This window comes from Peromyscus leucopus, chromosome 7, assembly GCF_004664715.2.
Source record: "Peromyscus leucopus breed LL Stock chromosome 7, UCI_PerLeu_2.1, whole genome shotgun sequence".
Classification (NCBI taxonomy): domain Eukaryota; kingdom Metazoa; phylum Chordata; class Mammalia; order Rodentia; family Cricetidae; genus Peromyscus; species Peromyscus leucopus.
The window spans coordinates 77,739,800-77,754,610 of NC_051069.1; the positions used below are offsets into that span (position 1 = coordinate 77,739,800).

Sequence of the window (14,811 nt, forward strand, 5' to 3'; positions counted from 1 at the left end):
TAAGTAAGAAAATGCTCTACAGGCTTGCACAGAGTCCATGGTCATGGATGCATTTTCACAACTTGAGTTCCTTTCTCTCAGATAACTGTAGCCTGTTTCAAGCTGACTTAAAATTAGTAAGTATGATACATATCTGTGCTCCTGCGTGGCACCAATAAGATAGTAAAATATTATATGCATAGATATGTATATATAACAGACATATATAAATAGCTACATGAATTTTTTGTGGTGCTAGAATCCAACTGAAGGTCCTGAGCATACTTAAAAAGGGCTCTAGGACCAAACTAAAGCTTTAGTCCTAATTAGTAATTCTGACAAATTTGCAAAAACAAACAAGACAAAACCACTTTGAAAGGATGTTATCTTGATATAACATGTGGACCACAGATGAAAAGGAAACATAGTCAACCATCTTTTTCATGTAATAGTATTTTAATATTTAATAGCAATAAATGAGGTAACAGAGCAAATACTTTAAAAATACCAAAGTACTGGATTACATCTTCCTATGACCAAGTGTAGCCAGTGAGGAAGAAAGGCTTGACCTGATAATTAAAGGTACCAGGGGGGTACCTGTATATGAGAGAACTCCGAGCAACATTCAGGAAACTTAAACTTCCATCCACACAATCAAGGAGCACCCCAACTCGACCTATTGGCTTCTTTATATAGTGCTGGAATACTGGGCACGTGGTGAGGAGACTATAATGACTACCCTCCTTCACACACACAAGAAGAAATGCACCTTCATAGTCAGTCAGTTGGTTTCTGTTCCTTAACCAGGAATCCTTACAGAACCCCACAGCCCAGTCCCAAGTGTCCTTCAAATCCAGTTCCCAGTAATATCTCCCAGAAGTGAAGGAGTTCTTTGATCTCCAGGAAGCAAAATAGCATCCAGCAGAATCTGCAGGTGTATCTTTATGGTGAGGTCGAAAGATAAATCTTCTCATGGCATTAAATATGTTCATTTTGTGATGGAATACGATTGTATTTTCAAAGAAAATGTGAACTGTTGGAAGAATCAACATTTTAGTTAAAATGACCATTTACATTTCTCAGGGAGAGGTCCATAGAGTCTTCTTGATCTTAAAGAGTGAAGGCTAAGACTTGGAGTCATATACAAGGTGATGGATATCCACAAGAAACAGAATAGCAGCATTTTTTTATGAAACTTTTTAAGTGCTGTAGAGGAGCTTGCCTCAGCCAAATTCTATCAGGTGACTTTTATTACACTGGGCAAAAGATGATGTGTGTATAGTAGCGAGGGCCAGAGCAAAGGCTGTGCTCGTGTGTCTACATCAAAAGTTATTACCAAGGTACAAGCAGTGATAACTTTCATATTAGTGTTTTTATTTGCATCTAACTGAGCATATTTATACTCAAGGAGAATCTAAATATACTCTAGAAGTGGATCCCTGAATGTATTGGTCCTCATTTAACCTTTGGTTCCTCTGATTTCTTTGCCTGTGAGGTTATAATTGACTTTTAGATCTACAAGGGGGATTTAGACACTGCCTCATGTCTTTTCAATTTGTTTTATTTTCATTGCTCATGATACATGGCTTTGTCTGTTTAGTTATTTTATGATTTTTCTTTTCTGGTTCCTTTTGTGATAGGGTCTTGCTATTTATCCTTGACCTGCATGGAACTCACTATGTTGACCAGACGGTACTCAAAATCATTGGCAGTCCTCCTTTCTCTAGTTTTTTGATGTTGGGATTCTGAGTGTGCACCACTATATTCTGTGTATTTTTAACTATGGAGTTAACTGCAATGTAACAAATTAATTGCTAAAATGTTTAAAGTAAAATATTCAAATATATCCATCACTGGCTACATTAATTTGAATTAAACCATTCTGAATTAATTTATAATTCCTTATGTCTCAGTGAACAAATGATACTCTTTTCAGCCAGTATCACATACACCATAATTTTGATATTCATTTATGTTTGTTTTTTTGTTGTTGTTTGTAAGATGACCACCTCATTAAATAAGATTACAATGTAACTTACCTAGACATATTACTGGGGAGTAAAATATTTGTGTTTGCAAAGGTTATCTTGTTATTGAAGGGTACCTTTGGTCATGTTATCAGTGGAGACACTTACCTTGGAACTGTTTGTAACTTTCAGTCAGTCCAGTGATGGGTAGGGCATTGAGTTCTGGGTTCGTAGTCTGAGGCATGCTTAGCTGCGTTGACTCACTCCTGCAAGGAAAAGAAAATATTGATCTGGCTGGCCCTAAAGATATTATCACAGTGATTAGGAAAAACCACACTCCAAGTACAGCCAAATGGCTCAGGGGATAAGTCCCTTGTTACACAAATTTAACAACTTGAGTTCAATCCCATGGTAGAGGGAAAGGACTGTCTCCTGAAAGATATCCTCTGACCTACACACCTGTGCAATGGCACATGTGCATGTACATCCACAAACATTCACACACATAAGTATAACAAATCAAATAGAAGAATCCCAAACATATTAAACACCAAAAATTGAGCATTTTCTATATAAAGCATATCTGTACTTTGCTAAGGGAGGTTCATCAATTTTATAGCATATTTCAGGGTATCCTGGGTTGCACTGATATCTAAACTCACCTTCTGAACATGTCGTCCAAACCCTGCAAACAAAACAAGAAAAAATTAGATAGCTTAAGAAATGGCATACGTTTGTTTTTAAAATTCATGTAATTTTAGTCATCATCACATCTATCTACTGTTAAAACTTATATTTATGTCTCAAGATAATGCCAATGAAGAAGTTTAGCAGAATTTGAATTCTTGTTGAAATTAGACTGCAAGAGTAAAATTTGAGGACAAGGGTAGTGAACAAGCATTGCATTTGAACCCCCACCTGTCTCAAAAGGTAACTTTCTCTGAGCTTTGCTGCAAAGCACAGGGATACTTTAAGTAAGAGTACTTCAAATGGATAAGTTCACCTCTGCATGCTGCTTCACACCTATAATTCATGAATTACAGGGTTAGAGACCTGAGCATTACTGTGAGTTGCAGGCCACCATCCACCAGAAAAGGACATTATGTAAACCTCGAAAATCCCAACCTCCCAAAGAACTCTCAAAAACACAGCTTTCAAACATAAGATAATAAGACATAGGTCACTTTAAAATTGTGCACAATATTGAAGTAGAGGGGAAAAGAGTGTTGGAAAGAGCAACCACTGAATTTGGGTTCTCAGAGAAGCAAGGTACAAAAGCCAACAGTTACCACATATTCTTTGGGAAATCTACTGGCATAATTTCAAAAAGCTTGTTCTTTCAAGATTATTCCTGAAAAGGAAATCTCCTAACATAAATACAGGGGACATTGAAAGCTATCTTAGTATATCAATCACTAGTGTGGGCCTAAGACAATAAAGCCTCTTCCTACCCTCCTCCATGCTCACCTGCAGCAGGACCACATATGGCTCCTGGGACATTGCCATCAGCTCCTGATACATGTCTCTTAGTTCTTTGTTCTTTTGGAACATCATGGCTTCACTTGTCTTGAGTTTCTCTAAAACAAATTGGCCTTCATTTCCCATAGACTCAATGTGTTTCTCTTCCTCTTCACAGAGGAGTGGATGTAGCTTTCTATACTCTGTCCTGATCATTTCTTCCCGAAAAGTCAAGTAGTCCTGAAGAAAAAAACATTCCCAATCATATTTGCAAAGTATTTTGTCCTCCCTCATTCCATCCTCCTATGCTTAAATTCCACAAATGACTTGTATAACTTTGTACATAGACTGTGATTGACTGTCCCCACTTTTCAGAAAATGTAAATGCCTTGGTTTCATTTATTTCTTCTTTATTAATTACACAGGCAAACAGACACTAAGCATTTTCACCTATATTAGAGATGCAGAGGTGCCTGAAGAAAAGGTATTGATTGATAATTTGTATGTTCACAAAGATATGAAACTCTGCATGTAGTAATTACAATTCATGGTGTAGTCATAGAGTCTAATGCAGTGTGCTGAACTGTCAGCAATTCACTCATTATTCCCAGACTCTTCTGCCACAGCCAGACAATTCATTCTACATATAGTTATACTAACACTAGGAATTAGAGACTAGCATTACATGTACTCCTAATATCATATCCAATGCCTTATACTCAAATCTTAATTGATGAATTTTGAAAAATATCTGCTTCAACCAGATTTTAAGCTTGAATCTCATACTCACCATCCACAAAGTTATCATTCTGTTCTCTGCCTTTATATTCTCTTGATTTTCTTGAATCTTCTCCCATAAACATGTCATTTGCTCTAGAAGTCTTTGCTGTAAAAAAACAATAAATATCAACTTTTGATAAATAATACTGATAGACATACTCTTGGGCATTTGATACAATTACTTTAGTGGGAGTAGAAGAATCACAATATTAATTTTTTCTTTTTTCACTATGAATGTTAGATTTCAGAACGTAGAAATAGAAAGTATAGTATACCCTTTCTCTCAGGTATACTGCTTAGTAATTTTGACTAATGTCTGGGTACTGTAGTGGGTAGCCATTCCAGGTTTGGTTTGGAAGTTCCAACCCCCATTGAGGTTATGCTAACTATCACGCCCACAAGGCGGGGCCAAGGGAGGGCCTGAAGACCCCAGATTGAGATCGGATATGACGTGCTCTCTTGCTACTGGGAGCCTGGATGCCTGAGGTGGATGGAGGAGAGTTCTCCAGAGAACATCGCCAGACTACTGCTGTGTCTTTCCCAAAACCCTCAACCTACGTATTCCTTCATTTTTTAAGTTACGCCATTAAATAAATCTCCTTTTAACTAAGCGGAGTGGCCTTAATAATTTCACCAATAGGGAAATTTGAATAAGATTGGGATTCCCAGATTCTTGGCTGTACCTGACTCCAATGTATTTTATTAATTTAGTCTCCAGTCATAGACAATTTTAAAATATATGAATTCAATATTGCTGTTTCCAGTGACCTAGGTATAATGCATCATAAAATACAAATTATCTTTTTACTAATGGGTCAAGACATATTTACATTTCTAGTCACCCTTTCTTTATTAGCTGTTATTAAAGTTACACCATTCTGAAAACAGTGGCTTTGTCATAATGAGGACCAGCATCTTCCTGTGGTTTCCTAAGCCTACCTCTCTCCAGCTTGCAAGTTCTCTCAGAAGCATCACTTACCATTTGATCCTCAGCAGCTACTTCAGTGGGACAGTGTCTGTGTCCTCTGTGCTCGTGGGAGTTTGAGCAGAGTTGACAGAGGAAGATCCTGTTCTCAGCACAGAAGATCCTCTTTGTTTCCATGTGAGTCACACACTTATGCTCCTCAGAGCTCAGGTCCTTCATGAGGCTGGCTTTTCTGGCAATGGACACCAGCTCCTTCAGAACAATGTTAGTTCTCAAGCCCTTCTTCTGGGCTGGTTCCCTGCACATAGGGCATTGGACAGGACATTCGATGTCTTCCCAGGAAAGGTGGAGGCAGGCTTGACAGAAGCTGTGACCACAGCTTATGGTGACTGGGTCTGTCAGGCAGCTCAGGCAGATGAAGCAGGTGAGTTCTTTCTGGAAGGCTTGTGAGATGTCTGACTCCATTTTTCTGAAGGAGGAAAAGCAGTATTGCTATTATTGGACCTCGGACAAAGAAGAGACTACACAAAATTTCCTTCAAGTTGTGATTCAATTCTATGTTTGTCAAAACAGGTTTTATTTTTGGGTGACCAAAAATCAACATTAGTGTAGGATTGCAGTTGCTGATCTTTCCTGTTTCACTCTTCCTGACAGAAGCATGGATTCATCTAATGACCTTCTGTGCCCCACCACCTGCATCATTTTTGGAGATTCCATCCATATTAGTACCTTGGTTCATGGTCTGAGACATGATCTCTCAGTTCTTATGAAAAAATTATACACTGTGGAGTGATCTAAATCCTTCACGTCCACATGTTGGCCTTTCACTACAGACATAGGTAGGTTAAACATATGCTTCTTTGTTGTCTATTCAAGAATGCACTTCCTATTTCACATGGTCCATTATAAATGATTTGTTTGATTTCTGATGTGAGTGTCCTACATGACACTGTCCCACCCCTTGACACTTGAAGGCAATATTAGTTACTTATCTTCTTTTTGTTGAAAATATGTAATGAGAATAAGAATTATGTTGGCTCATAATTGAAGGATATTATTCATCATTGTGGGGATGAAATGATGTCAGGAGCTTGAGGTAACTGGTCTCATGGCATCCAAAATCAGGAAGCAGAAACCAAGGAACACCATTTGCTGCTCAGCTACTGTTCCATTTTTTTTTTTCAGATTAAGACCTCAAACCATGGTATGGTCAAGTGATGTCTTGAGCATTTAGTGTGGATTTTTCCAAGTGTAGTGAATCTACACCAAATAATCCTTTAGACATCCCCAGACGTTTCCATGTCTTTCCTAAATCCCATTGAGTCCAATACTAAGGTACTCTCTGGGGAAACTTATTTGTTTACTAAAGATACAGTTCCTGGCTTGAGTTTATAGGATGAACATGAGGCATAAATTAGGTTCTCATGACTGTTGAGAATCGGCCATCTAGGGCTGGAGAGATGGCTCAGCCGTTAAAGGCTAGGCTCATAACCAAAAATATAAGAGAATTGGCCATCTAATCAACAGGTGTCCATTGTCCTTCTCTTTAAACATCTACACAAATAAAGAATTTTGGTTTGACCAAGATAAACATCCCTCAAATGACTTAAGCTTCTGGGGTCTGAAGCAAATGGAGTCAATGATTTTAGTATTTAAATCAATAATAATACTAATGCTCATTGTGAAGATTAGTTTAGAAAAGAGATGGAGACTCTAGTTCTGCCTTCTTTAACCTACCTAATCACTTCCATTTGGTATTTTTTTCTGTACATTTGATACTTCATTCCAAAATAATTCATGAGTTCACAGAAATAATGAAAACTGAACATAGAATTGAAAAATTGCACCAGATTATAACCAGAATCTATTTTTTTGAATACAATATTGTGTTTAGTTTTCTCTAATTTAATCACACATATACTTCCAACCAAATAAATCTGTCTATAGCAGGAATAGCCAGTTCTTCCAAGATGTAAACTATTATCAAGCATTATTTCACACTGTGATGTTTTCCTATAGTTTACAACAGAAAAATACTAAAATGTTTTCCTTTGGTAAATCATGAGTTTTCACTTTTATATACAATATTTATAGAATGTATCTCTAAATACTAGTAATTATCAACCTAATCTGAGCAATTATTTTTATATATTATCCATATAAAATTAATTTAGAGGTATTGATCTTGCATATATGAAGTACATACAAAACTGCTCTAAAATATTTTTAAAATTTAGAGAAAGATCAAAATTGAAAAGTAGAACATCAAAGAAAGACTATATATATATATATATATATATATATATATATATATATATATACTAAAATTTGCCTACAGCTGTAATTCACAGTATATTTATGAGGAAAGATGACCAAACAGGAGCAGAATCTCTTTTGATAAACAGCCAAATTTTAAGCAATTTTAAGCAGGAACCTTTAGTTTGGTAATAAATTAAAAATAAGAAATATCAATGACTTTCCAACTGTAAATTGTCCACTTACCCACAAATAGACTCTGGCCTCAGCAGTGTTTAGTGGAAACACAACAATATTAGCTCAGCTCTGGGGTATGATCTTCAATGTGTGGAGGAGATATATCTAACAGTCTGAGAGCCAGAAGCTATGGAAACACACTCTGTCTGGTCTAGAGAAGAATGAAGCTGTCTGGCCCCTGGACTGTCCTTATATACTCTCTAAGGACCACGCCCTCTTCCTCACATGTTGCTTTTACTAATGCTTGTTGTAGGTGAGTTCCTGTAAATAGCAGTATTCTAAATTGATGGAAGATTGAATTAAATCTATAACCAGTATCCATAATTAAATCTGCACAACAAGGTTTCCTGAGTTCCTCCTTAACTGGGTGTGGTAGCTCACACCTTTAATCCTAGAGTCCTAGGGAATGGGCTGCTGAAGCAGAGGGAGTTTAGGTTCAATGCCTTCTTAGGATATACAATGAGAACTTGTCTAAAAAAAATTCCTACAATATTTCACTGTTTCTAAATATTTCATGGTGTGCTCATATTTTTGATTTTGCTTTTGTAATTTCACAGATAATGATATCAATCTGTGATTTTAGCAAATATCAATATTAAACATTTCTTTAAAATTCTTTAGAATTTTGTTCAAATCATTTTTATCATATTCACCTCAACTGTGATTTCTTTGAGATTCACCCCACTCTCTACCCACTCAACTGTTTGTTCTTTTCTTTTTAAATAAATACATTGTGAAGTCAGGCAGTGGTTGCACATACCTTCAATCCTAGCATTCTGGAGCCACAGGCAGGCAGATCTCTGTGAGTTAGAGGCTAGCCTGGTCTACAAAGTGTTTTCAAAGATGCGCTCTAAAGATACACAAAGAAACCAGGTTTTGAAATAAAATATTTGATTAATCTAAAACCCAAGAGTCTTAGATTTTTCTTGTGAGGGAATTTTCTTGATTGAATCATTTGAAGTGGGATGCCCCATCTAAACTCAGATGTTTTGAAGTGTGAGAATCCACCTTAAATTTTAGCTGGTGGCAGCCTATATAAAGGACATGGAAGAAGAAAACTCTCTCATCTTTGCTCTTTGTCTTCCTGCTCTCAATCTCACTGCCAAGTTCATCCCTTCACTGGTATAAGAGCCTATTTTTTTGCGGGGGGGGGGGGGGGGGGGGATTCCAAAGTATACTGAAGACCAGCTCATACATCCATCCTTGTAAACTGAACCACTGCTCTCTCTCTCTCTGTCTGTCTCTCTCTGTCTGTCTCTCTGTCTCTCTCTGCATGTGTGCCCATATTCATTTAGTTTTGTTTCTCCAAATTCAGGGTAGTTGCTCCACTTATCTCTTGGGTTTTAGTTAACTCCACAAGTAATCAAATTGACAACAAGGAATAGCCATCAGCAGGGCTTACCACTTTGTGTATGGATGATCAGTAGGGAGCTCGTCCCTAATAGAGCCTAATTCTTTGTCTAGGGGTTGGACTCTCAAAATTACCCACATTCATATCAACATATTTATTGTTCTGGTCTTGCTTATGCAGCCATTTCTACGAGAGACTGCTTCACAGCACACTTGCTGGTATTCTGGCTCTCACTGTCTTTCTGACCCTTATTCCACAATATTTCTGGAGCCATTGATGAAGGAAATAGATGTATCTGTTAGTGTTCAGATCCCCATGATCTCTTGATTTTTATATTTTGTCCAGTTGTGGTATCCTGTGAGTGTCTGCCTGTATGGCCAATTGATTTTTTTCTATGTTCTTGTAAATAAACATGACTAGTCTTCTATTACTTGATCTGAAATCTAATGTATTGTTCAGTTTAATAGTAAACCAAGACAGGTGGTGGTGGTGGTGGTGGTGGTGGTGGTGGTGGTGGTGGTGGTGGTGCACGCCTTTAATCCCAGCATTCAGGAGGCAGAGGCAGGCGGATCTCTGTGATTTCAAGGCCAGCCTGGTCTACAGAGTGAGTTCTAGGACAGGCTCCAAAGCCACACAGAGAAATCCTGTCTCAAAAAACCAAAAAAAAAAAAAAAAAACCAGGTAAACCAAATCAAGGATAAATTGTTTCAGGGATTGTGAGTTCAAGTAATGATAGGAATAACTACTAAGAAAACAGGCAGGAAAAATGTGCTTAGTATTTTTTGTCATGCAAGTTGTAAACACTGAGATGTGTTTAGTGTTTAGAGAGCATAAGGAACCATAATGGGTATCTTAACACAGCTTCCAAGGAGTGTGTAAAAAGATGATGAGAAAGACTTTAATATTACATATAACTTACCCTTTAAATACTGGGTGAGGGAACTGGAGTTGTCAGACTGGTGATGATTTCCTGTATGTAAAGTTTATTTGAGTCTTCTAATATAAATATGGCTCAGATAAAAATTATTTCTGTCTGGAGTTAGCAGGAATCTTATTGATGGAGTCATGACCTGTGCTATCATTCATGCCGTGGCTTCTATGTAGCATCTCCCTGGTGTTTGAATTAAAATCACTATAGTAACATGTGTTACCTGATTGGAGACCAGGAGAAGGAGCTTCTTGGTTCCTCTGAGGCAATTTTCTTTGCCTCTAAAGTCATCACCAGACTCTTGACAGCCTTAACCCTAGTTGAAGCCTTTTAGAATCTGCCATTGGGACTACTAGGGCAAAAGAAGTTGGATGATTTGTTTCCTCTAAGGAAAATTTGGGGTGCAAATGAAGCTTTATGAGGAGCTCCTTAATCCTTCTCTATGGTGGGCTCAGTATTAGGAATGGAGGCTACAGGAAAAAGACATCCTGAAGTGGAGTTTGTTGTGTGTCCTCCTTTGGGAATTCTCTGTTTAGATCTATACTCCATTTTTAACTAGATTAATTGTTTTCTTGATATCCATTTTTTTAAGTTCTTTATGTGTTTAAGATATTAGCTCTTTATTGGTTTTGTAGTAGTTCAACTTCTTTTCTTATTCTGTAGGCTTCCATTTGTCCCAATGATAGTGTGTTATGCCAAACAGAATCTTTTCAGTTCCATGAAGTCCTATTTATTAATTGTTATTCTTAGTGCTTGTGCTATTGTTGTTCTGTTCAGAAAGGCTTTTCCTATTCCAGTGAGGTCAAGGCTGTTTTCCACTTTCTCTTCTATCATATTCAATGTATCTGGCTGAGGTCTTTTTTATCTATTTAGAGTTGAGTTCTATATAGTGTGATAAATATTGATGTATTTGGAATCTTCTACATGAGGTCATCCAGTTTGACCAGGTACATTTATTAAAGATGTTGTCTTCATTTTAATATGCATTTTGGCTTTTTTAAGAATGAAAAATTAGGTTTCCATTTTTCCATGAGTTTATGAATTTATGTGAAGATCTTCAATTTGTTTCCATTGACCAATGTGTCTATTTTTATGCCAACAGCAAATAATTTTTATTACTATAGCTCTGTAATACAGTTTGCAAACAATGAGAGTGATATATCCAACAGTTCTTTTATTGTTCATGATTGTTTTGGTTTTCCTGAGTTTTTTGTCCTTTTTTTTTGGTTCTTGTATTTGTTTTTGTTTGTTTTTTATTTCCATATGAATCTGATGATTTTCCTTTCAAGATCTCTAAAGAATTGAGGGCCTGGCAACAACCTAGATGCCCCTCAACCAAAGAATGGATTAAGAAACTGTGGTACACATACACAATGGAGTACTACTCAGCAGAGAAAAACAATAGCATCATGAAATTTGCAGGCAAATGGATGGAACTAGAAATATCATCCTGAGTGAGGTAACCCAGACTCAGAAAGACAAACATGTTATGTACGCACACATAAGTGGATTCTAGGTGTAAATCAAAGGGTAATCAGACAACAACCCAGAACTCCAGAGAAGCTAGCTAGTAAGGAAAACCCAAAGAGAGATGCATGGATCACCCTGGGAAGGGGAAATAGATCAGATGCCCATGAGTAAACTGGGTATGAGGGGTGGGCAATGGAGAGTAGGGGATAGGGAATGAGAACATAAGGGAATGGGATCATTGAGCTAGAACAGGGATGGATGGGAAAAGCCATGGAAGAGATACCACAATAGAGAGAGATATCATGGGGATAGTGAGAAACCTGGTCCTTGAGAAGTTGCCAGGAATCCCCAGTGATGACCTCAGCTTGGAATGCTAGAAATAGTGGAAAGGTTGCCTGAACTGAACTAGCTTACCCCAGTGATCAGACCAGTGAATACCCTAACATCATCACAGAGCTTCTCCCCAATGACTGATAGAAGCAGATGCAGAGATCCACAGACAAACACCAGGCTGAGCTTTAGGAGTCCAGTCAAAGAGAGATATGTGAGATTCTATGAGCAAGTGCATCAGAATCATCATGGGGAAACCTTTAGAAATGACTAAACCAAACTAGTGGGAACTCATGAAAGTTGCATCAATTACCGTGGAGCCTGCATGGGACTAGACTAGTCCCTCTGCATGGTTAGACAGTTGTGAAGCTTGATCTGTTTGGGGGTGACCCCTGGTAGTAGGATCAGAATCCATTTCTGGTGCATGAGCAGGCTTTTTGGAGCCCACTACCTACGATGCAACACCTTTGGCAATCTTGAGACAGAGGCAAGGGATTGGATTTGACTCTACTGGATGTGACTCCTCATGGGAGGCTTTGCATGCCAGTCTCTCTCTTGTGGGAGAGACTGGTAGGTGGGTTGGGATGGGGAGGCTGGGGTGTGGGAGGAGGGAAGAGTGGGATCTTTGGTGTGTAAAATGAATGAAAAATTTTCTTAATAAAAAAATGCATTGTGGGCTAGCAGTGGATTTTCACTCATTTAATCTTAACCCCAGGGAGGCAGAGTGGACAGATCTCTTTGAGTCTGAGGCCACCCTAGTCTACAGTTGAAGTTCTGTAACAGAGAAGGCTACAGAGAGAAACCTGTTCTTAAACCAACCCAAATAAAGAGAGGGGGATCTTTCTTGTGGTAGTGACATAAGCCTTTAATCCCAGCACTTGGAAAGCAGAGACAGGGAGATATCTGTGAATTCAAGGATACCCTAGTCTATAGCATGATCTAGAACTTACAAGGCTACACAAAAATACCTTGTCTCAAATAACAAATAAAAGCAAGCAAGCAAGCAAGAAAGAAAGAAAGAAAGAAAGAAAGAAAGAAAGAAAGAAAGAAAGAAAGACAAGAAAGAAAAAAAGAGAAAGAGAAAGAGTTTTTTTCAAGTGATAGTGGTATACAACTTTAATCCCAGTACTTGGGATGTGTAGAAGATAGCCAAGGTTACACAGAGAAATGGTGTCTCAAAAAATAAAAAATAGCCTATGTCAAGCTTACATTAAATTAGCCAGCACAATACATATCTGTGCTCCTGCTTAATGGCATTAAAAGAGTCCCATAGCTAGATCATATTTTTATGATGCTAGATCCAACTGAGGGTCCTTAGCATACTTTAAAGAGCTTTCTAACTCTAACCTAGAACCTTAGTTCCTAAGACTTGTCTTTTTTATACTCTAAGCTTAATAACTAAATTAGTACTTCTAGTGAGTATGAAAAAACAAACAAACAAATAATGAGGTTTTCTTCAAGGTTCTTTCTCTCCAGAAGGTTCTTCCTGCCCCGCCAGCTCTGGGTACTGGGCTCTGCATCATGCAAACATGATGGACCAAAGTCCTTTGCTTGTGCTCAGTCAAAATACAAAGTATGAGTCTAGAAGAAAAGTTCAATCTGGAAATATCAATGCTACTAAGAAAATTGCAGACATCATCCGGTCATGTTTGGGACCTAAATCTATGATGAAGATGCTTTTGGACCCAATGGGAGGCATGGTGATGACCAATGATGGCAATGCCCTTCTTTAAGTCCAGCATCCAGAAGCCAATTCCATGACTGAAATTAGCAGGACCCAGGATAAAGAGGTTGGAGATGGAACCACATCAGTAATTATTCTTGCAGGAGAAATGCTGTCTGTGGCTGAGCACTTTCTAGAGCAGCAGATGAACCCAACAGTGGTGATCAGTGCTTACCACATGACACTGGATGATATGATCAGCACTCTGAAGAAAATCAGTACCCCATTGATGTTAATAACCGTGATATAATGCTGAACATCTATAGTGATATTTTATTTGTACTGAAATGTGATTTTATTTGTATGTTAATAAATAAAGTTGCCTGGGTGGGGGTCAGAGCTAATAGCAAGCCATAGCAGAAGTCTCACAGTGGTAGCACACACCCTTAATCCCGATCACATGACAGGCAGATCTCTGTGTGTTCAAGGATACAGCCAGCATGGAGACACACACCTTTAATCTCAATACCAACCATAGAAGACCTGGAGGTCTGTATAGACAGGCAATGATGATCCAGCTAGGATCTCCCACTCTCTTTCCCTTGACCCTCGCCCTTCATTGCTCCCACTCATGTCCAGGCTGTTCATGTAGATCTCATCCATTTCTCTGTGTCTTTCTTGGGGTCCTGTTTTTCAGCTAGCCTCACTGGTGATGTGAGTAGCAGTACAGTCATCCTTGTTCCACATCTAGCATCCTCCCATGAGTGACTACATACCATATTTGTCTTTCTGAGGCTTGGGTACCTCACTCAGGATGATTTTTTCTAGATCCATTCTTTTGCCTGCAAACCTCATGATGTCATTGTTTTTCTCTGCTGAGTAGTATTCCATTGTGTATATGTGCCACAATTTATTTATCCATTCTTCAGTTGAAGGGCATCTAGGTTGTTTCCAGGTTTTGGCTATTACAAACAATGCTGATATGAACATAGCTGAGCAAGTGCTCTTGTGGTATGATTGAGCATTTCTTGGGTATATGCTCAGGAGTGGTATAGCTGGATCTTGGGGGAGATTGATTCCCAATTTTCTAAGAAAGCGCCATATTGATTTCCAAAGTGGGAGCAGGAGATCCCAGCTGGATCAAGAACAGAGAGGGAGAACAAGGAATAGGAGACCATGGTAAATGAAGACCACATGAAAAAAGGAAGAAACAAAGTGCTAGAGAGGCCCACAGAAATCCACAAAGATACCCCCACAATAGACTGCTGGCACTGGCAAGAGACAGCTGGAACTGACCTACTCTGGTGATGGGATGGCCAAACACCCTAATAGTCATGCCAGAAACCCCATCCAAGGACTGAGGAATCTGGATGCAGAGATCCACGGCTAGGCCCCGGGGTGGAGCTCTGGGAGTCTAATTATCGAGAAAGAGGAGGGATTATATGAGTGAGAATTATTGAAACCAAG

The 14,811-nt window shown here is 38.4% G+C and overlaps 1 protein-coding gene across 1 annotated transcript; it reads right to left on the bottom strand.

The window, feature by feature from the left end:
- Positions 1-509: 509 nt before the first annotated feature.
- On the bottom strand, positions 510-5,575 carry LOC114690987 (tripartite motif-containing protein 43B-like). The gene is made up of 6 exons (XM_028866055.2): positions 5,164-5,575; positions 4,195-4,290; positions 3,414-3,707; positions 2,609-2,631; positions 2,115-2,212; positions 510-1,012 (listed from the first exon to the last, which is right to left on the bottom strand). The coding sequence occupies exons 1-6, from the start codon at positions 5,572-5,574 to the stop codon at positions 510-512; spliced, it is 1,425 nt and encodes a 474-aa protein (XP_028721888.1). The 5' UTR covers position 5,575.
- Between the last annotated feature and the right edge of the window lie 9,236 nt (positions 5,576-14,811).